This window comes from Trachurus trachurus (genome assembly GCF_905171665.1).
Source record: "Trachurus trachurus genome assembly, chromosome: 17".
NCBI classification, from domain to species: Eukaryota; Metazoa; Chordata; class Actinopteri; order Carangiformes; family Carangidae; genus Trachurus; species Trachurus trachurus.
The window spans coordinates 31,693,521-31,716,251 of NC_139900.1; the positions used below are offsets into that span (position 1 = coordinate 31,693,521).

At 39.5% G+C, this 22,731-nt stretch overlaps 1 protein-coding gene across 1 annotated transcript; it reads left to right on the forward strand.

The window, feature by feature from the left end:
- Nucleotides 1-583: 583 nt before the first annotated feature.
- Nucleotides 584-21,937, forward strand: sntg1 (syntrophin, gamma 1). The gene is made up of 18 exons (XM_083990925.1): nucleotides 584-735; nucleotides 1,455-1,504; nucleotides 3,705-3,839; nucleotides 5,308-5,364; nucleotides 5,572-5,629; nucleotides 5,724-5,767; nucleotides 6,214-6,255; nucleotides 6,582-6,684; nucleotides 7,339-7,421; nucleotides 7,725-7,855; nucleotides 8,838-8,967; nucleotides 14,695-14,733; nucleotides 16,406-16,522; nucleotides 17,536-17,607; nucleotides 18,284-18,436; nucleotides 18,612-18,704; nucleotides 21,462-21,572; nucleotides 21,655-21,937. Exons 2-18 carry the CDS (start codon nucleotides 1,478-1,480, stop codon nucleotides 21,835-21,837), a joined length of 1,578 nt encoding a protein of 525 aa, XP_083847051.1. The 5' UTR covers nucleotides 584-735; nucleotides 1,455-1,477; the 3' UTR covers nucleotides 21,838-21,937.
- Nucleotides 21,938-22,731: the final 794 nt, after the last annotated feature.

Below are 22,731 nucleotides of genomic sequence, written 5' to 3' on the forward strand. Positions count from 1 at the left end.
CATTTTGGCATTCGTGCACATGAATCCACAGGTTTATTTTTATTTATTTTTTTCATTTAGTGAAGCATTCAAGAGGATCCTCTATCATTGACTGAGAGATGGGATTTTTTGAGTTTTCTTTTCAATCCCTCCTTTTGTTTCGTCCCCGTCCCCCCCCCCCTCTTTGTACTGCTGCTTATTTGAGAAATAAATATGTGAATTGCTTCTGACTCAACAGCCCACATACATGCAGCAGTTATATTGACATCACACTTATCTGTGTTGCTGGCAACTGTAGATTGCATCTTTTCAGCCACAGACAGAGGCATTTAACAAACAATATCCAGCTTTGTTTCTCAGCTTCATTTGAAGACTTTGTTTTTTCTTTCTCTCTGTCTCTTTTTTGCTTCTTCTCTCCAGTTCTTATCAGATCACAGCAGCTACTCACCTGCAAGTGGGTTTAGTATCAGTATGATACCTTAGCCACATCCTCCTGTTACTGCAGCACAGCCACCAATTAAGCACCGCCAGGACTGAAACCTCCCTGCACGATAGCCCCATCCTACTCCTCGGCATCAGCTCCACAGGGAATAATCTTGCAACACCTACAGCCATCCAGGAGAGGTGACAGCATCGCTCAAAGTCTTTGACAGCTATGATTTGGGGAGGCCCTCTGCTACAGCTCAGACCAGGGATCAACTCACTGCTCGATGGCTAGACCTCACCATATGAAGAGCTGGGGGCCTTTCTGCTGAGGTAAGTCTCCCACTGCCTCTGCAGCACAGGCTCTGTTGAACCATTTTTTTTGTTCTGCACTTGTTTTGTCGAGTCAAGTGGCAGTCACGTCTGATTAAAAGTGAGTGGAACTGGTTTATGTAAATGAGGCGCTCACGCAACATTCCTGGAGACTACTGTACTTGTATATCTGTCTGTATAGAGAAAATCAGGTGTTTAAAAAGGACGGGGTATTTATTAGTAGTGTCACGCCTTTATTTTCTAAGCACAGTACCTCTCAGGTTATGGTGCTTTTATTGTGGTGTTTTCTCCTGCTGTGGTTCAGTTTTATGCTCTCTCAGACGCGGCATTGGTTGCACTTACACAGTTCATTTCTGGGAGCACTGGATTTGATATTGAAACATTTGTAAGGACACCTGGGTTCTCACCTTTTTCTAATGAATTATTCATTAGCACTTAATGGTCTCTGGTTTGCTCCCAAGATTGCTCAATAGGGATTTTATTTTATTTTTTAAAATTTTTGCACAGTTGCGTTTGAAAGAGGCACATTTCAATGAAACATCTACTCTGTCGTTGAAGTTCTAGATGAGAAAGGCAGGACTATAATGAAAGTAGGCGTGCTGCTAACAATGCTGTTTTAAATTGACTGCAGTTTGCTGCAGCAAGTCAGTCATGTCATTAAGCATTTGCCTCCACACTGTCTAACTCAATCTTGTTTCTTTTTTTCTTCTCCTTTGCAGTATCCCTCACTGTATTGTAGCACATGGATTTCAAGACTTCAAATGAAGAGGTTGGTAGAATTCAATCATTGTAACAGTCTGACAGGGAATTGACTATGATTATGGAAACTGTTTGACATTTCCAAACGCTGGAAAGCAACATTTAGCACCACAGCACATCTGAAGGCGTGTGGCTACAGCAGTACTCAAGTCCATCATACACATGCATACTCAGTGGGTCCCCCTTTCCTTTTAATGTATGCATTGTCACACCTGTACAAATAACTGATTCACTCTGGCTGTTAACATTAGCAGGCCATGTTGAATAGCAATAGTAAAATCATTCATGAACACTTCTAGCAATCTGCTTTCCCTCTGATTCTTTCCCCTCTCGCTGTTTTTTGTTTCTTCTTTGATTTTACTTTAATTTTTAAAATGACATGTACAGCTTTACACATTCACCTAGGGTCCTCAATTAGCTCGGAGACATATTTAAGGCGGAGTTGGACTGAACCACATGTCGAGCCTCTAATTTTAATACATGCAGAGCTCAGTGGCACCCCTCCTCCGAATCCCTACTCAGATACATCAATCATCTTGCTCTGGGCTCTGACACTGAGTCACTGTCTTACTGTATGTCATAAAAAATAAAACATCCAAAGATAAGTTCAGTTGAAGCATGATCCCAACAGGTACTGGCCCAGTCTAGTAAAACTTATAGTAAGAAACAACGAGTCTGCTGTCTGTCTAGATATAGGGTGAGATGTTAAATAGTAGTCTTGCTGTGCACGTCCACACACGCTGGCTAAGGTTTGTTTGTGAGCACAACAGCAAAACTGATCAAAACACAACAGTAATCTGGTCATACTGCAAAACCTACTTCACATTTCAAGCATCTCAAAATTATTTAATATTGTGTAATACTCATTCTAGAGGAGCGGCTGTTGTGATACAGGGAATTTATTGTCACATTTATTCAACCTGTCATAACTTACTTATAATTCTTCAACATTCATTTCAAAATTGAATTAAAAACAAACAAACTACTTTCAGGCTTTTTTGGGGCCTTCCCCCATATTGTGGTTTGGTGAAGTCCATTGTTACTCTGTAAAAGGTCATGTGCACCCTATCAGGTTGGAGGTGATGATTGGGATGATAATGGACGTGTTCGGGGGGAGAGAGTGATAGTGCAACATCAGAGATAAGGCTAATTACACACAATGGAAACACAACAACAGGTCCAACAACGCTCGACCACGTGAGACACTGTCTGACCCGTCTTCCCACAGTTATGGCACTACTGCCCTCATTTTGCTCAGCTAATGACTCTCGCACACACATTACTTCAAATAATGTGAATTAATGCCCCCCTCTCCCCTCGTGTCATTCCTCACGCTGCAGCTGCAAGCGAAGGCTCATTTCTTCACATTCCTCATTACAGGGGTATGCTTCATAAACTGACTTTGATTCAAGTTTGACCCGCGGTTGAGATCTCTCTCTGCGTGAACAGCAGCCGCGCAGCCGGCTGTCTGCTTAACTGATGATCGGCGTGTCCCAGGTGACAAGGATGCTGACAGTGGTGGCTTCTTCTTTTTTATTCTTTATTAGCAGTCTTGTCAGGTGAAGGTGCTTCTTTTTATTTAGACCTTTTTAAGTCAAGGACAGGACAGGCATTGCAATTAAGCGGGTGGGGGGGGGTTTGGGAGGGAGGAGGATATGCAGAATGCAAATTTATGCGGATTAGCATGTTTTAAATGGATCATTGGAAACACACACAGTCTTCACACTTGCTTGTATAAAAGCAGAGAAATTCAAATGTAGAGGGCGAGCATGATTCTAGCCACTTAATTTCACAGCTTCTTAATTTGTCATCATCATCATCATCATCATCAGCCTTACACATGGAATAAGTAGCCTAGGTTCTTTTCTCTCTCAGAGTGCACGCAGGGGAACAAAGTGTTGACTCACAAAAGCTGCCTCTCACACACCCTTCTCATTATTTAATAACACAAACAGTTTTCATATGTTTTTTTCCTTTCTTCTTGTCTAAATATGTGTTTATTACTAATAGTGTTGATTATTGTTATTTGTTCCAACATTAGACATAACAAGCAAAGTAATAAAAAAAGAAAATAACAGACACCACCAAAACTGTACTCTAATTTCCATGTTCATCCTGCAGCGAGCGCTCTCAATGACATTTCATTTCATGGCCAGTTAATTTAGTCACGGTGAGATGATGAATGAATTTATCTCTCTGACTGTTCGCAGACAAAGACTGGGATTTATTTGATGCAAGAAGGTAATGAGGAGCCGTTTAATATTCGACTACACTTGGCCAAAGATATTCTGACCATTCAAGAACAAGATGTCATCTGTGTGACAGGAGAGCCCTTTTATTCAAGTGTAAGTAACACCTCTTACAATTACTGAATGCTGCTTCACCTTCATACAGTAGCATGCACTGTGCACAGCAAAGGTTACAGCACAGCGATACCGAGAACACCGTGAATGTCAGCTAATGAAAAATCTGCATCAGTTAATCTATTGCTCATAAATCAAATGTGGCTATTAAATAGTGATTCACCCGCGGGATCATGATGTATAGTCTTTTACATTTTACATTCCAAAGAAAGAGTTCAGTTCCCAGCACAAAATGCGTTGAAAATACATTTCAATCACAGTCCTTTGACAGCCTCGCAATATGTCACAACGTCTTTACAGCAGATTGACAGGCTGCCACAATCCATCCAAAAAACATGTGAAATCGCAAACACCTGAGGCAAATTCAGCATCAAAATCTATTAAGAAACATTCCCACAATAAGACAATGTTACACAAATCCATAGAATACAACAGAGAAAAAAGAGACAATATTATATTAAGATAGAATAAAAAGGTGATGGGACAACAACCAGCCCCAATCTTATTTCCAGACTTTGACATCGCAGTGAGATGTGAGACGTGAGATGTGAAATGTGGATTGGCCTGATCCTCCCTCCTCCTGTCTCAGTTTCACTTTCACCTCCAGCTTTTTTCAATTCCAATTTCTCTCTAACATCCTATGGATTTGGACAGACTGTGTCAGGTTTTACGGTTGTTTCCTCCCCAACTACTGACACTTTAATTGTCTCATGTGTTCTTACAGTAACTCAACACTTCTCTGATTGGTTGTTGCAGCCTGTGGCTCTCAAACAAGAAGATGTTGTTCCGCATCATGAATTTGATGCCTGCGAACGTCGATAATGTTGCATTTTCTGTACATTTAGTGCTGAGACTGTGTGAGAATCCAACATGTTCTTTGGCAGGGTTTCATTTTTGTGTTTGTTAGTTTCAAACCATTGTCTCACACAGCTTTTCTTGGATGGGTTTTAATATTGTTAGTGGCAATGCTCAGTTGCAATGAAGAATTTGATGACATTTAAACATACTCTATAAAGAGATGTGCGCAATATTACATTTTCAACATCAGTAATTGGCAAGGTTTTGACATCAAAGTGATGGGCTCAACTGTGAAACAACTACATGTTGATCATAATTATTAATTTCTACAACCAGCATATAAAGAATGGCAACATATTTAGATTATATCATCATATGTTTCCACTGAGCATCTAAAGATACTGTTAAATATTGACTGCTTCCTATGTATTATTGAAAAAATAAGCTGTTGCACAGTGATTCCTTTAAATGTGCTGCACTCCACAGAAACAAATAAGCATAGTATGTTGCATCATTTAATCAGCAGTGTTGTTTTGTGATAAATAAATTCTAGTTTAGAGACAAACAGTTGCCCCCATTTGTTCTGTTGTGTGAGCTCCCACAGGTTCATCAGCCTGAGCTCATTTGTTGGCTGTAACTGAATCTCTTCCAGGAGAGGACTGTAACGATCAGGAGGCAGACGATTGGAGGGTTTGGCCTGAGCATCAAGGTAATTTAGATCCTGGCTGATTAGACCACTCCTCCTGAGCTCTTTAAATTAAGCCTGAACAAGTGTTATTGATCATTTTCTTGTAAAACGGCAACAGTAACGTTAGCAGAGGGTCCCACTGAAAATTGAGTTGATCTTGAGTGTCTTTGCCTAATTTTGTGCTTCTGATACCTTTGTAATTCAATTTGATTTAATTTGTCTCCTTAGGGTGGCGCAGAGCATAAAATCCCTGTTGTTATATCAAAAATATCAAAAGAGCAAAAAGGTATATTATTATTCTGGAAAACATTGCACAGCTACTGACATTTGTTATATGCTAGTTTATTTTTTTTTTACCAAAGTGATTTTCCTGTTTCCAGCTGAACTCTCAGGGCTGCTTTTCATCGGAGACGGCATCCTTCAGGTAAAAATACCAGAATTCACATTAAAGCCTGTCTACACAACTCGTTCTATACACTGCGCAAAGTAACATGGACTGATTCTTCAATAATTCATGTGCCACATTCACAAAACTGTGTTCGAAGATTATACATCCCCATAGCTAAATGTCACATCCCAAATCTTCCATTTGTTATATGAATGTCACCAAAAAAAAAAAAAAAAAAAAGAAAAGAAAAAGAAAATCTCCCACATCTCATCTCAGTCAGCTCGTACGATGCAGAAGCAACAAGCCAGCCAAAGATATTCAGCATTCATGGCAACCATGGACATGACTCTCTTGTTTACAGTTTTCAACGCAGATGCCATAACAGTTATTGTGCTTGCTTCATTAATCATTTTGAAGACAGAGCTACAGTGATGTGGTGCCAGCCGTATTATTTAGGGTAACCCTGTTACTGTTGTTTCTAGATAAATGGAATAAACGTAAGAAGCTATCGCCACGAGGAAGTGGTAAGCTGTCAGCTCATATCTCACATTCTCTTACACAGCAACAGCTCTTTCAGCAGCTTATCTTGTCTCACTTTATGATTTGTATCTTTTCGACATGTAAAGCCCAAAAAAAATTTTTTTTTCTGTTTCATCCCTTCGTAAATGTGACTGTAAAAAATGTGTGTGAGGAGCATAAAACTTCCAGTCTGTTTAAATCCCTTATCTTGGATTTCCATTCTTAGCTAGACATTGGCACACCATGTTTCATCACAGCAAGCCATCAGCAGAGACGCCTCACAGTTTACAGCTTCCTGCAGTAAAAATATTCTCTTGTTTTTACCTTCCAGGTCCAGGTTTTGAGAAACGCTGGTGAAGAAGTGACTCTTACCGTCTCTTTCTTAAAGAAGACTCCGGCCTTTTTGAAACTGCCCCTGTGTGAGGACTGCACATGTAAGAGTCCTCACACACACACACACACGCACACACTCTCTCTCTCTCTCTCTCTCTCTCTCTCTCTCTCTCTCTCTCTCTCTCTCTCTCTCTTTAATTAAAGTATATAATCACCTTTACTGCTGTGCAGAATAATCAACCAAGAGTATTTATAGCTGGTATTATTTTCTGTCTGGGCCTGGTTGTCCTGGTGACAATAAACCGGAGCCTGAAAATCCAAGTATAAAAAAACATAGATTCAGCTGCTCTCTTTTTGACTTGCTTGTCTTGACAAGCACTACTGTAAATAAACATGCTACTTTACTATAGAGATGATAGGACACATCTTGAGCTCCACAAAAGATGCTAAAGACTAAACAGAGAGAATTGACATCGCTCATTGTGGTGCAATTGATTGCTCTCACATAGGAAAGCTTCAGCCCGTCATCAGACATGAAAGCTTTTATGAAAATCCTTTCATATGCGTATGTAGGCCAGGTTGACTGGCCAATCAACCAGTCAACTGAATGGAAGCTGGCTGAGAGAACAAAGTAATCCATTTTTGTTGAGAGCTCTGATTCACTGGGGTTGGAAACCTTGAAATAGATAGAGGTGTCGCACTGAGTTTCAAGTGTGGTGATGATTTTCTTTTGTGTACTCCTGTTGCACTTTCAGGCATTCCCAGTGACCAGAGTAGTGGGACGTCCTCCCCTCTGTGCGACAGCGGGCTGCACTTGAACTATCATCCTAATAACACGGTACTTTTTCGTTATTATCCTCATGTGATTGACTGATTCTATAACTGACCCTTTGTAGTCGTGCAGCGGCCAGAAAGTTGTTTCCATACAGCTGTCACTGCCGGCTGATAACCGGGATGCTCTATCTTTATCCTTTGAGGAGGGTGATTCAGCTTCTCTGCGCCGCTATAGGCCGGTGTCTGTGCACCTGCAGCAACAGCAGCAGTAGCAGCAGGACTCGAGCTCTTGACATGTCAATTGTTTGAAATGCGCAAGGTGGGAAACGACAAGCAGCTCCTAAATTGTGTTTCACACTTCATGCAGGACACGCTGTCCTGTTCGTCCTGGCCCACGTCCCCGGGGCTTCGCTGGGAGAAGAGATGGGTGGATCTGCGCCTTATTCCGCTGCTACACTCACGCCTGTCACAGTATATCCCGGGCTCTGACGTCTGCAGGTGAGCAGCGGGGACTTCATCTCGAAGGGTCGTGGGATCTGTTCTCACTCGCAGAGCTGGTGCCATCTTCTTACATTTTAAGTGCTCGGGTGTTTACTAATGGAGCAGAAAATATGTTTCTGCAACACATTAAGTCATCTGCAGTAAACTTTACTCACACCATGTCTGTGCCTCTGCCATGCTGCAGAACAGAACTATTGAACAGTGGATGAATGACGTAATAAGCCATTAAGCTATCAATAAATACATTTCCATTTTTCTACACTGTGGATGATTCCAACAGCAATCTTTTGGATTGATTCTTAATGAAGCACCCTCGTGGTTTGGCATGTTTTAGCATATTAGCTGAAAAATGCATACGTTTTTAGATCGATCATCCTTATTGCAGGATTTTTTTTAAATCTTATTTTACAGAAGAATAAAGATTAATTTGTCCGACTTGACCGAGTTGTGAGTGTGCTCCCAAAAATCTGTTGATACATTTGAAGGAATATTCATTATTTATTTATTTTCCTTGAATGAAAAAGATCCCTCTTTCATCTGTGCATAGTGCCAATGCTAGCAGCCAGTTAGCTTGCTTAGCTTAGCACAAAGATTAGAAACAGTCAGCCTGGCTCTGTCAAGAATACACCAACCTGCACATGTGAAGCTCACTAATTCACAGCTATGTGATAAATTAATGAAAAATGCATTAATATTTGGACTCAAATGCAGTGCAGTGCTGAGATGTTGGAGATATGTGGATATCAAATGACAGATTTAATTCCTCACAAAAAGAGAATTATCCAATACTCTTTTTAATTTTCAATTATCGTCTATAATAAAAAATGTTGTTATATTTAAATGGCAGGTTGTGTGTCTGATAAATAAATTCATAAATACTTGCACAAAAATGTGGTAGCCTACGGTGCTGATATGCTGCAGAGTTTGGGATGAACTGTAAACTGAAATCTCAAATATGCATATTTTTTTATTCTTTCAGGAAAAATGCTTTCCAGGTCATAGCTGTGGACGGAGTTTGCAGTGGGGTTATACAGTTTCCTGCAGCTGAAGACTGTCTGGACTGGCTTCAGGCAATAGCAGGCAACATTTCCAGTCTCACCAAGCACAATGTGAGTAAGAGGCAATAATGCTTGTTGGGGCTGCAGCCTCATTCAGTCACCCATGTAAACCAATAAGACGTTGGGTTAGGTGTTAATGCAACAGACTTTCAATTTGTGGATTGTCTAACAGTCTCTTTGCAAATGTCATGGCATTAAATAGACACACACTAATGCCTTTTCAGCCCGAGGTCACAATAACAGAAAGCGCACTGTACTACACTTACAGTACTCCCCCCAGCTATGCCCGTGCACTTGTGTAATCTATAATGCATCATAATATATTATAAAATAATGATAGCAGGAGGCAGCAAGAAATAAAGAAATAATGAAGCTGTATTCTTTGTCTTATTGAGAACATATTTTTCCAGCTCCATCGCAGCTGATGTGGAAATAAAAAGAAAGGAAGTGTGTCTCTGTTTCCAGACGGGCGGTGATGCTCAGCAGGGGGGGTCAAATACAAATGCTGCTAACAAGCTTCATCATGTGTGGCAGCTCATACAGAAGCTGACAAAAAAAAATGTCTAATTTTGACAACATGCAGTAAACTATAATTTCATATTTCTAGAGAGCGCCAGTCAAGCCGTCGTCAAGGAAAATGTAACTAGACACTAGCGCCGAGTCCCCACATGACATGAACACAACATGGAGGGAGCGGCAGTGAAAAATAGGGATTTGTAATTATCCTGTGTCCACTGGCGTAGATGTGTGTGTGTGTGTGTGTTTGAGCGATGGCCCGTGTGTGTGAGGGGCTCTGGAGAATAATGGAACCCTGGTTAATTGGAGTGGACGAAGTGAGGGACGTACTTAACATAACACCGATGACTCACTGCCAGCGAGGCCTCAACAATACAGAGTGTATTTCTCACTCTGGCCTTGGCATTCACTGAGGTGTGCGAGTGAGCTTGTAATGTGGCTACATGTAGGAAGTACAGATCTGCTGAGAGAACAAACAGTTAAATATAAATATACGTGTGCATGTTTCTGACATTAATTATTAGTAAGTGTTGACATTGGTCAATTTTTTAATGGCAACAGCTGTTATTTTTAAAGAGAGTAATGGTTATTATCACCTGAATGTAATGCTTTAATGTTCAAAGGCAGCTCCAAATAGACTTCTAAGGAATGAACAGAAAAAAGTAAAAGAAACGGCAAAAGAGCTGCTTTACTTGAATCCTAGTGTATAGTGACTCTACAGAGTTATATTCTAATGGCCTAAATTGAAGTTTTTAAACCTTATATTTTTACATCCTATTTACTTAATTTGAAGTTTTTCAGTTATGCACCCAACCCATTTTTTATTTCTGCATTGTTCTGTGCATATTTACTGTGCATATGTTTTTGTTTTTCTTCCGAACCAGCAATTGACCTTTAGAGGCAAATAAAGTGATTGGCTGATTGATTGATTATGTTGCAGATGAGTCCATGAAAGGCCTTAAAAAGACAAATAGAGATCTATTTGGAAGTTTTATGTTTATATCAAATTTTTACCTTTTGTTTTAAAGGTCAGATAAATATTCATAGATGGACCTTTTTTTAAATTAGTTTAATGGGACCAACTTATTAAACAGGACACATTGCAAATGAGATGCAAAGCAGTGGACAAATATAGCACCAACATCTGAAAATATTTTGAAATGAAGGACCCAGGAAAGAGCAGGGTCAACCTTTTGCTTGCAGAAACGTGTCAGTCTCTCGTGGTTTGCTGTCAGACACTTGAACCGAACCGTTTGTAGTCAAACATTGCTCCATTCGTCATGAAAAAGTGCCTCCAGTAGTCTGAGCAGTGATGGAGGAGGGGATCCGCTCGGCTCTCTGCGCTCCACAAACCCCCCATAAAGGTTCAGTGATGTTCAGGTCTGGTGAGTGGGGACGCCATCCTGATGTTCATGAAACTACCTTTGAATTTGTTTAGCGATGCATTCGAAGGCATTATGTGAACATTATGAAGCGTGTGTTTGCTCCATTGGTCCTAATGGCTCCCACTAGTCGGCTACACAGCAGAGCAGCAGAAAAAGTGAGCTGAAGGTTTCTTTTGGTTTTTCTCCAAATGTGACTGTGCATCAGATCAGAGCTAAGAAACCCCATTGAAGTTTGACTCATAGCTCATGACTCGAGTCTTTCTTGTTTAAACATAATGCTTCCTCTGACAGGTTAGGTTATGTGTCTCTGTGCCTTGGCTGTGAATACAACTTGTGTCTGAATTGCAGCTCAGATTTAAGTTTCTAACAAAGGTCAGGCTGAAGAGCTTCTGCTCAGACTGTGCTGATTCACTTCTGTGGTAATTTACCAGTGCTGTTTCTCAGTGGCCTTTAGCAGCTTCACTGTTAAATGTCTGTCTACACCCCACTGACCTGTGATCTCTGCTCATCTTTGTTCGGTTATATTTGGCATGCACCATAATTATTTTTCAAACAACTCACCTCCACATTTTAAATAATTTAACATTTTCTAGATTGGCGCTCTTTCCATTAGTGTTTCATGACTCATTTGGCCTTTCTGGTCCGTGGTTAGTTGTTATATTAGTTGTCTTCTCAGATGCTGGGTGGAAGTAAAGTTTGAACAAATAGTCTTACTTTAGGAACTTAAACTTTCCTAAAGTAAAATACTTGTATGAAAGATCCTGCCAGAATAAGAATGCTTTTGATAAACCCACTACATTATTTACTTTCTGGATTAGTTAACAAGAACAGTGCACATTAATAAAGTGTTGAGATTAAAATTGGAAAGGTAGTGAAGAACTGTGGAGAATAAAATAGAATAGTAATGTTAGTAAAGGCATTATACAAGACATCAATCTGCTACATTGTCAGGTATTAATTAAAAGTTGTAAATGTCAATGCTTGTTTGAAATGACACAGCTACTGGAGAAAACAACCAGCAGCTGTACAGTGATTATCTGACAATGATATTCTCGCTGAAATAATCGAGACAATTCTCCAGTTTCTGTTTCTAAAACTCTTTTGATTATGTTTCTCCAAAGTGCTTTGTGGCTTTTATGTGCTACTGAGATGTTTGTATTCTAAGTAAAGACTGCATGTTATAAACTCGCCTCATCTTGAATGTTAATCTGCAATAAACCTAGTAAAAGAGGTAACAGTACTGTATCTATCCTCAATCTTAAAGGGATAGTTCACCCTAGAATGATATTTCGCTCATTATCTACTCACCCTCATGTTGACTAAGGGCTGGAAGAATTATCAGAGTCCACCGTCCCTTCTCTGAGTTACAGGGGGTCTTGGAGTCGCAGTGCATTTCAATGCAACGGTTGCAAAGGGACACCGGAGCTCTTCGTAAAAAAACACACACAAAAAAACATCCAAATACCTCCATGATGCTCGTATGTAATGTCCGTCTTGTGCTGAAGCCCCAAATTGCGTAATTGTCCCGAAAAAAAAAAATAAGTCTATATTTTAAGCTTGTTTGTAGCGGAAGCTTCTCGAAGCTCCTCTTCCTGGTCCGTCCAAATCTCGCGTGATTTGCGCCGGCGTCAGTGCGGTTACTGCGAATCACGCGTTTTTTCACGCGTTTTTTCGGGACAATTACGCAATTTGGGGCTTCAGCACAAGACGGACATTACATACGAGCATCATGGAGGTATTTGGATGTTTTTTTGTGTGTGTTTTTTTACGAAGAGCTCCGGTGTCCCTTTGCAACCGTTGCATTGAAATGCACTGCGACTCCAAGACCCCCTGTAACTCAGAGAAGGGACGGTGGACTCTGATAATTCTTCCAGCCCTTAGTCAACATGAGGGTGAGTAGATAATGAGCGAAATATCATTCTAGGGTGAACTATCCCTTTAATGCCGGTTCTTCATGCTCTGGCAAATAAAATTGCAAAGTAGAAATGAAAACAAAACATACAGAAAGGTGTATCTATCATAATGTAACAATATTAATATTCTCCTCAAATGTCCATTTCAACTCAAGGATGAATTGCTCAGATTTTAGTGAACAGAGGTCAAAGGTCAAGGTCACTGTGACCCTGCATCCTTGGGAATCCAATATATCAGAAACACTCATTGGGGATTTCATTACATTTGGCAATAACATTCACTTGGACCCAAGAATGAGGTGATTAGAATTTGGTCCAGGTTTTTGGCCATATCTCACAAATTCATGAGCGTATTATGACCCAATTTAACAAAAAATGTTTAATAGGATAATATTATGAAGTGATACATTTTTATATCCAAATGGTCAGAGATCAACTTTGCTGTGACATCATAATGCTCCACAAAAACACCTCTGGATGTTATTCAGCACTGGAAGTCAGGAGGGAGATTGTGACCACTTTCCTGCAACTTGGCTGCAGCACACAGCTCTGAGTTGGTAGTTCAAGACGAAGTCTGTCTTAGATGAATTGTCAGTCACCTATATCAGCGGAAACATGTTGGGAAAAATATACACTTCTGTCAAATGTGGATTCTAAAAAAATCCCTTATTTTTGTTACTATCCTCCTTGCAGCTCAACACTATATGTGTGGAAACATGAAGAAGGAAGGTTTTCATTAAAAAGACCACAGCTTTAGCTTCTTTGGTAACTTTTGATTTGACTATAGCTCTGACCCTTGAAGCCTCATACAGGCTTTAGATCTTCACCTGTGCTGCTCTGGCCTCCAGGTTGTGGAACATCTTTCCTCTGGAGGTCAGGTGGCAAATTATTTGTTTGAAGCACACTGTAACCCTAATTTTGAAAAGCGCTATATAAATAAAACCTTACTAATGACGGGATATTTTAATAGTCACTATAAACAGAAAGAAGTCTCTGTATAAACAGAGAGACGCTGCGTGTTTCTATCCTTAGGACCATACCATTTATGGTGCCGTATTTAAATGGAGTGAAAAGAGCATGAAATGCCATAGATTAGAAATATAAAGTCTCCCAGAGTCAAAACACAGCGATTCAGTGGGTGGTTCTCAAGTACTTCTCACCTATAGACTCAGTCAAAGTTTCCCACTGTGTGTTATGAAATAGACTGAGAGATGTGTGAGTGAACCCCTCAGCCTGATTTATGTGTGGGGTGGTTTAGACCTGCAGTCGCTGTGACTGGCCTCAACAAACCCTCAGCTGAGTGTGAACAAAACCACCATCAGTGCTGCCGCTGTATATCCGAGCCCAGCTCACATCTTGACAGTTATCTGGCTGTTTCCCCCTCACTTCCTCCGCTGCAAAAGGAAACATCCTGTTTTCTCCCTTGACATGAACTTCAGTAACTTTTCACAATGAGCAGCTGCGACTTGTTCCTATGCCTCTAAAAGGAGGACAGGATCAGGCCTGGATGGCTTAATTTGGTGCTCGTCTCCTAAGAAAGAGTTACATTGATGGTATAGCATGGATTAGGAGCGAGTGATACCTGTGATCTGAGGAGAATGTTTTAATTTAAAGCCTGACTGCTCTCTCAGTAGTTTCCCTGCTTTTATTACCACAGAGAGAATGGATTTTTTTTTTTATGGATTTTTTTTTTTATTTTTAGGAAGAGCCTCTGGTCCTTGTGGAAATGACTCTATCTCATTTTGTAATTTGCATGCCTTGAATAAATGAAGTTTCTCTAACAACATCCCTTCAGTGCTATGGCTAATATGTTAGCATGTATGCTAGTTTATTTCTTCCTAGACTCTGATTGTGAGTCCCTGAAGGGTCCTCCAGATGTTAAAAATTCTGCCGGTAATTGGTTTCCTGCTTGTTATCATGGAGATGTTTTGATGATTTACTTGATGTTTTGTTACATTTAACAGGTGAAGAAGATTAACCGAAATTTTCCAGTAAACCAGCAGGTAAGACATTTTCTTCATGCAGCAGCTGGACTCCTGCTCTGTGTTTTGATTTTTGTTGATTTTGATTAGTTAATTTGTGCATTTTACATTTAATGTAACAATCAGAAGTAAATCTAACCAGGCCACTCAGTCAGTCAGAGAAAGGACACATAAGGCTCCATCTTGCCAACTATTGCAACACAGACAGAGTGTTTGCATCATTAAAGACCATCCACTGAGAGATGATCAGAAAACAACTTAAGTGTCTTCAGTCAGTTAAGGCTCGTTGTCATCTTTCAGTTCAAACATGGGAAGCAGATGCGACGGTGGGATACTTTCTGTCTTACTTATTTATTCTGGTTTCTGCTTCACGAAAATGTGTGAATTCACTTGACAATTCATTTAAGAAATTTAACTGCATGAGATGTGACGACTTGTCCCAAATCTTTCACTCGCTTGTTTTGCAAATCCATCAAATAAAAAAATAAAAACAGAAAAAACAAGCAAACATTTTACTTGGGCTGCAATCTCCCTGACTTTAATGAGTAGCGATGGTGTGAAACACTTGATGTCTTAAATCATGCCTCAGAACATCTGTAGCAGAGGCTTTGCTTTCTGTCTCTTCGTCTCCCTGTTGGTCTAACCTCTTTTTTTTCTCTTGGAAACTTTATACCTTTTGCTTTTGTGTGAGAGACGGTGATATGACGTCATGTACACACACTGTTACATGCTTATGGCTTCTCCACCTTCAGTGAACCTCCCACAACTCACATTTAATACATAAATAAATTGCTTATAACTCTGTGACCTTGCTCTGAGCACATAAAGAACATTATAAGTGTCGACACACTGCTGTCCAAACACAAGTCTTTGTTAACGCTGCAGCTGTAATCTTATTTAATGTTATGTCATAACACACATGAACAGACATCATTGCATCATTAACAGTTTATTACACAGCGGAGGGTCTAAAACACTTTGGATATATTTAGACCACACTAAGACATATTGAGATTAAAGGTTAATCTCTATTTTAAACAGTTTAAACAGTCCAAGAGCTTTCAGATTAATGTAATGACCTTGAGTTTTCTTAGCTCTCACAGAAAGTAAAAAAAAAAGTGTTTTATAAATAAATAAATAAATAGGCCTACTTCAGAAAAATACAGATACAAATATATACTGTTATTTGTGCATCAGTTAAAGATGAACACTTACACAATACAATACTAATGACACCATTCTTCTTGTCAACCATCAGAGATTCGGCTTACTTTTTAATTTGTGGCAGCCATATCTTAAAAACCAATGAACAGGACTCCATCATTGGATCTTCACAAGATTTTTGTGCAATAAAGAACCTCGATTCATCAAGTTTATCTGGTTACCTTTAACTAGGTATCTTAAATGAATTTGATAAATGGTTAGATCAGCAATGATCCAGAAAGTAAAAGTTGAAAAAGAAAACAACAGATAATAGACTGGACCCCACTGAAAAAATGGGCTAAGTTAGCAAATTAAGCCTTTAAACTACTTATCAATTGATTTGACATCGAATTTGAAATGTTACATCGCAATATAAAATGAGCACAATAAAAGAATTTATCAATTTTACTCACCACCCCTTGATAGGCTACCTCTTGTTAAATTCCTCGACTCCTGTTGTCCATGTCTGTTTTGTTTTATCTTCTGACAGATTATATACATGGGCTGGGTGGATGAGAAGGAGCAGGACTCTGTTCAGGACCGAATGTATTCACCAAAGTTCCTCGCTTTGAGGGGTTCCTCACTCTTCAAGTTTTCAGCACCTCCTGTAAGTTTTGACTCCGGGTTTATTTGTCTTAAACCAGCCACTTCAACCCACCAAACTTCTGTGTTTAAATTAATGTTGCTCAACTCCACGGGAGGTTTTTCATTTGATGTTAATGTATTGTTGAGGGAGAAAATGCTTCCCTGCTGGAAAAAAAGGGAAGCAGTTCAGTCATAATCATTTGTGTTGCATTGATCTTTCTGTTGATTGATGATGATCATTAAATCTGTTTACATTCTGCTAGCCACTTAAGTGATTATGACAAGAGGGATAAGCTGTCGATGGTACTGGAGATGGGAAAAGATTGATAGATAACTGAAAATTGCCTGCTCAACTTGACTGCGCTGATATAAATGGAATATGCTAATGTGAGTGGATGGTGGGATATGGGAGCTTCCTTGTTCAGATGTCGAGACAAGCTTATTTATTATTGAAGATTAGTTTGAGGAATATATCCCCTCAAGTGACTACACAAGCCCCGCCCCTAGATAGTGACCCAACACAACTTAGCAACCATAACAAGGCACTAAGCTTCAGATGAGATAACAGCGACAGTTGTCTAAAGAGTTCGAATGGTAGATTTTTTTCTTTTAGAATAAAAAATTTCCAAAGCAAATGAGTGATGAATGGATTAGCCTCCCCAGTTAATTAGCTTACCACTATACTGTAGGGTTAGGGCATGTCATTGGCTAACTATAGCCTACTACATAATTAATTATTATAAATTGCGATTTCATCCGTTACGCTATTGTAGAATATATTAGGCCTATAGCTCTGACCTATGAACACACTTTTCCTCAGTCTTCTTCTACGTGCCAATCAGAGTTTTAGCATTAGCATACACTAGTTAGCTAAAACTACAGCTGCAATAGCTATGTATAACTATCCACAAAAAGATGAGTATAGTTTAAATTGTAGTTTAAGTCTGTTGTTACACAGTTATTTAAAGGAGTGCAGGGCCTCGCAAATGCTAAACTACAGTGTCATTAACCACCTATTTACAAACATATTTTCAGGTGACAACATGGGACTGGACCAGAGCAGAGAAAAGCTTTACAGTGTATGAAATAATGTGCAAGATTTTAAAGGTAAGGCCCCTTTCATTCATTCATTCATTCATTCATTCATTCATTCATTCATTCATTCATTCATTCATTCATTCATTTGTTCATTCATTCATTCGTTCATTCATTCGTGGCATTCATTCATGGCATTCAGAGATCAAAGGCCCACGCTGTAGACACTAACAGAATACAAAGCAGCAAACAGAATCTGATCTGAAGGCTGCACTTACATAACTCACTTAGTTACTTGCGTGTGCTCTTCAATCCCACAGAGACGCTCAAGGTTCAGATTGCTTTGTTGAGTCTCTGCAGATTCGAGGTCACTTTGAATTTGATTGCGCAAATTTTTTTGCAATTCATTATGCAGAAACTCATTATAGGTAATTTAATTTATACAGACATATGAAATCAGACATATTAAATGAGGTAGGCTATCGGTTGACCCTCGCTGCCATACCTATTACACTGTTATACATAATGGTATTAAATGATACATTAGAGTGAAACACTCTCTGTTTCAGCTTTTACTCACCTATTACTTAAACGCAAGTGTGGAGGATAGAGACAAAAACAATTGCTGCTCTTACACCTAGAGTCTGCAAACCTCCCGTTACCTTGCATTGCTGTTACTCGTCTTATCTCCACATCACTCTGCTCATCTGTACCTGATCAGCATGGCAGCCGTACTGTCTTATCTTAGGATAATGACCTTCTGGACAAGAGGAAGCATTGCTTCAGCGTCCAGACAGAGAGCGGGGAGGACATATTCTTCAGTGTCGAGCTGGAGTGCGAGCTGCTGATCTGGGAAAAGGCTTTTCAGATGGCCACCTTCCTGGAGGTGGAAAGGATACAGGTCAGCACCTGAACAGCAGGCAACGTGCAGGGAATTGTGATGATTTTAATCTTGCACCAGGTTCCAGCTCAGTCGTTTCAGTACAAAGATTGATAATGCTTATATGACATTTTCACAGGAGTAAAAAGAGACTTTTGTGTCCTTGTGGGTAACGTCTTGTTCTCCTATTCTGTAGAGTAAAACCTATGCCTGTATCATGGAGAGCCACCTTATGGGACTTACTATTGACTTCAGCATGGGCTTTGTGTGCTTTGATGCAGCTTCAAAGGTGAGTGTAGGACAGTCCTTTCATCACCAATAAGAACTGGAGAAAGGAAAACAGAGCCTTTCAGTTGGAGTTCAGATTGTACACAGTGTGATGAAACTAATCATGATGCCTCAGTTTCCCTTTTTCTTTTTTTGGTGCTGCTAACTTATTCTGCAGTGTGTGCATTTTGGGAGTATGAGCACATTTGTTTTGACGGCTGGTTCCCCCCAGCTCAAACCTCTCACTTCTGCCTGCAGTTCATTTTGGCCTTTCCCCAAGTCTGAGAACCATGCAGACTACTCCACTCACTGGTGCACATTATGTGGCTGAGCAGGACACGAGCGTTGCCATATTGTTCTCTAAGATTTTGGCCCTAATTCCTGCAATGTGAAGCAACAATGTCCCCCAAGGACGATAAAAATGTTGCCAGCATATTGTTTACAGAGTAAAACACGCAAAACACAATCCATATGTAAACTACAATCACTGACAATACACGGGGTGGGATTACTGCATAATTAAAAGCTGCTATTGGCAAATTTGAAAACCCATGTTAGAATTAGTTTTAATCGAAAACAGCACAAATAAAACTCTGTACAACGAGTTGAGCTGTATTCTGCTGGCTCAGGATCCAGTGACATGTTCCACAGCTCTAGTTTTTTTGTGCCTGCAATAGCTACTCAAAGCACTCCATTTTAAAATTAATCTTAATCAGAACTTGTAGCACGTATAAAACAAGGCTGACAGAACAAAGGTCTCTACTACACAATGATTTATAAAGGTGCACAGAAGCAACCTGCGAGAAAGTGTGAATGCAGCTTCAGTGCTCCAAAACCTGATGGATGGATGGAGCACTTAGTATCATCTATTAAATAAAAGGCATAAAATGTAAAGACAACACGTACAACATCGGCATCACAAATGAGGACTGTGCATAGAGCAATTGAGCTGTCAAGACTCAGAGGGTACATGCACTGGTGGCAAGTGCTGACACTTTTAGAGTCAGCTGTTAAAGTAATAAAGCTAAAGTGTAAGAAAAACTAGAGAAACAGTGACCAAACATAGAAAAAAGGTTAATGTGAGTATTGCTCTTTAACAGGGGCATCAAAAATACTCTATAACATCTTCGTAGGAAAGTTCTTTCTCTGATCTTTACAACAAAAAATAAATGCACCAGATGAGCCAAATGTACAAATCACCAGTGCATGCCTGAGGCGGAAATACTTGTTGAAAGAGTAGATCGATTAATTTGAAAAACATAAAAAATATAGCAGTCACGATTTGGAAGAAAAGAAATGCGATAAAGGATTTTTTGTGGTAAAACTATGAATACAAAAAACAGACTGAACAAAATGTCATTGCAACTATATACTCTTCTATGTTATTAAGAGTTTCAAATGACATTTAGTTTAAAATCTATTTAAATTAAAAACATTTGAAACCTACTGTTGATGTCGATGAACGAGCACTTTCACTTCACAATCACATAACAACAATAAAGCAACAAAAATGAAGCCGAGCAAAGCTCATGAGAATGTCTCTGTACCAGGAAATGGAGTCTGATATAATCCTCCACATGCTACAGATATAATATCAAGTGGCTGTGACTGACATGAAAGAGATGGAAATATCATCACCTCTCTCAAGGTTAACAAGAGTCAGACAGGTTTTTAAAGGCAGAGCAGATGAGGTGACACTCTTCCTGTTCCACTCTGATATCGCTTCACGAAACATCTGAACTCATTTAAGGTGATTTTTTGCCAAGTTAGAAATATCACAGTCAAGTTTCATTTATTCAGACTGTTTACTTAAGTTAATATCAAACTGTGAAAGCACTACATCACAGTCCTGTATTTAAACCCTTATTTCTGAGGTTAAAGTACTTGAGTACTTGATTAGCAAATTTGCTTTAGTTTAAGTACCAAAATGAGCAGAAATATGTTTTATTTTACTTTACGTTTGAAGTGTTTATACTGTAGCAACTTGGGTTAGAGTCTGCAGAAATGCATCATATTCTTTAAGATTGTCACGTGTATGTTCTGTTGTGTGGTGAGAATCACTTATCAATCATAGATTAAATTAATTACTCATCTTAAAAAGCAAAATCATTTTATCATTTTTTTCAAGTATGAAAAACACCAACATCACCAGCTTTGGAGATGCGTTGGTTTTCAATGGCCAGGAAGAGTTAGGAACACTGAAAGGGGACTACAAAGTAATTCTCTATTTACGGTAATCTAGTGAAGTATAAAGTATAAAGTAACAGATAATGTAAATACTCCAGTAAAGCAAATACTAAGTAATAATAAATGTACTTAATTACATTCCATTACTGCTAATTAATCAGGTTGGTGTTACAGTGATTATTACAGCACAGCATTGTAATGAACAGATACTCATGTGAAAAGAGTGGCCAGCTGTCGACCTAAGGAGTCAGGCTGGAAACTGACTGTCGCTTGGCTCACTGCTCAGCTTTTGTTTATTCAGTTCAACACTAATTGAATCACAGAAGCTCTGCTATTTCAGGTAAAATTGCTGTGGCTTGTTAAATTTCCCAGTGGCGAAAGTAACAAGTTTATATCTCACAGCAACCGGTAGATGGTTGATCTGCTGACGTGCCCCATTTCTCACCGGATCCATGTGGATTTTTACATGAATTATTCATGGAACAGAGACACAAGGAGGGATTCACAGATTAGATTGGCATAAATAAGGACATATAGTTGTACTTTTGTAGTTTGGTTGACCCATATAATCGCTGTAATTCCTACATTTCAGGCGGTACTGTGGAGATACAAGTTCTCCCAACTAAAGGGATCATCTGATGATGGAAAGAGCAAGATCAAGTTTTTATTCCAAAATCAAGACTCCAAATCTATTGAAGCAAAGGTAAGGAACTTTGAGAGATGAAAGAAAATTAATGTTAATGTTAATGTTACAGAAATGATAAAAAAGGTTTCTTCTTTTCCAGGAGTTGGAGTTCTCAAACCTCTTCGCCGTGCTTCATTGTATTCACGCTTTTTTTGCTGCCAAAGTTGCTTGCCTGGACCCCATGTTTGTGGAGAGCCACGGCAGCGCGACTACCACAGGGATTGCTTCTCTCTCCAGTATCTCATGTAATTCACAGACACCGAAGCTCAAATACGCCACTTGACAGGCACTGCCCTCTCCAGACCCCTTTCAAAAAGACACCGCACTTAGTCGTGAACGTGGCCTAAACTGATGGATGGGAGAAGTGGAAAATGTTCAGACTCTGACATTATGGAGGACAGCTGTATACGGAGGAGCTCTTAGGGGATCATCTCTGAAGAAGCATCAGATTCCTATGATTTCTTGGAATCGTTGTGAACTTAAAGACAAACCTCTTCTTTGAATAACTTCACAGAAACACTCTGTGAACATGAAATGTGTAATTCAACAATGTTTTTAAGTGAATTTGTCCTTCTCTTGATCCTCAGACATCCTTATAATCGACACGACACAACGAAAAATGGAGTTCTTTTCCCAGGGTAGTCCGCTTTTCTATGTCATTTTACTGATGATATGGGGTTTAAGAAAAACAGATTTTTGCCCTTTTTTCCCACATCAGACAACACATCATCTGCAGCTTTGCGAGGATATTTCTTGGACAATGGATATATATTTCATTTTTGTTTGTTCTCCAGGTGAAAACTTTTTGCCTGCGTATATAATTCAATTAGCAGTGAAATTTCTTTTCCACTGGAGTGTGACGAGGCCAGCTAAAAGCTAAATGGCAACATCAGTCTGATCTTGCAACACAGAAACACTTTTGTTTTGATTGGATTTAATTACTTATTAATTTGCTGGAGCATTAGTGGAGGAAATGAATGGTTTCAGACAGGCATGTGTGCGAATATACTCAGTAACCTCATTTCTTTTTCTCTGTATTCGATGTACACCCGTGTTTGAGGTCAGGATATAGCTGTTTCCCGGATAACCGGATAGGACGGCTTTGTGAAAGTGCAGCTCTGATATGGATAAGGAACGATGGACTTTGATAATCAGGGTCACCGTCCACACAACCATA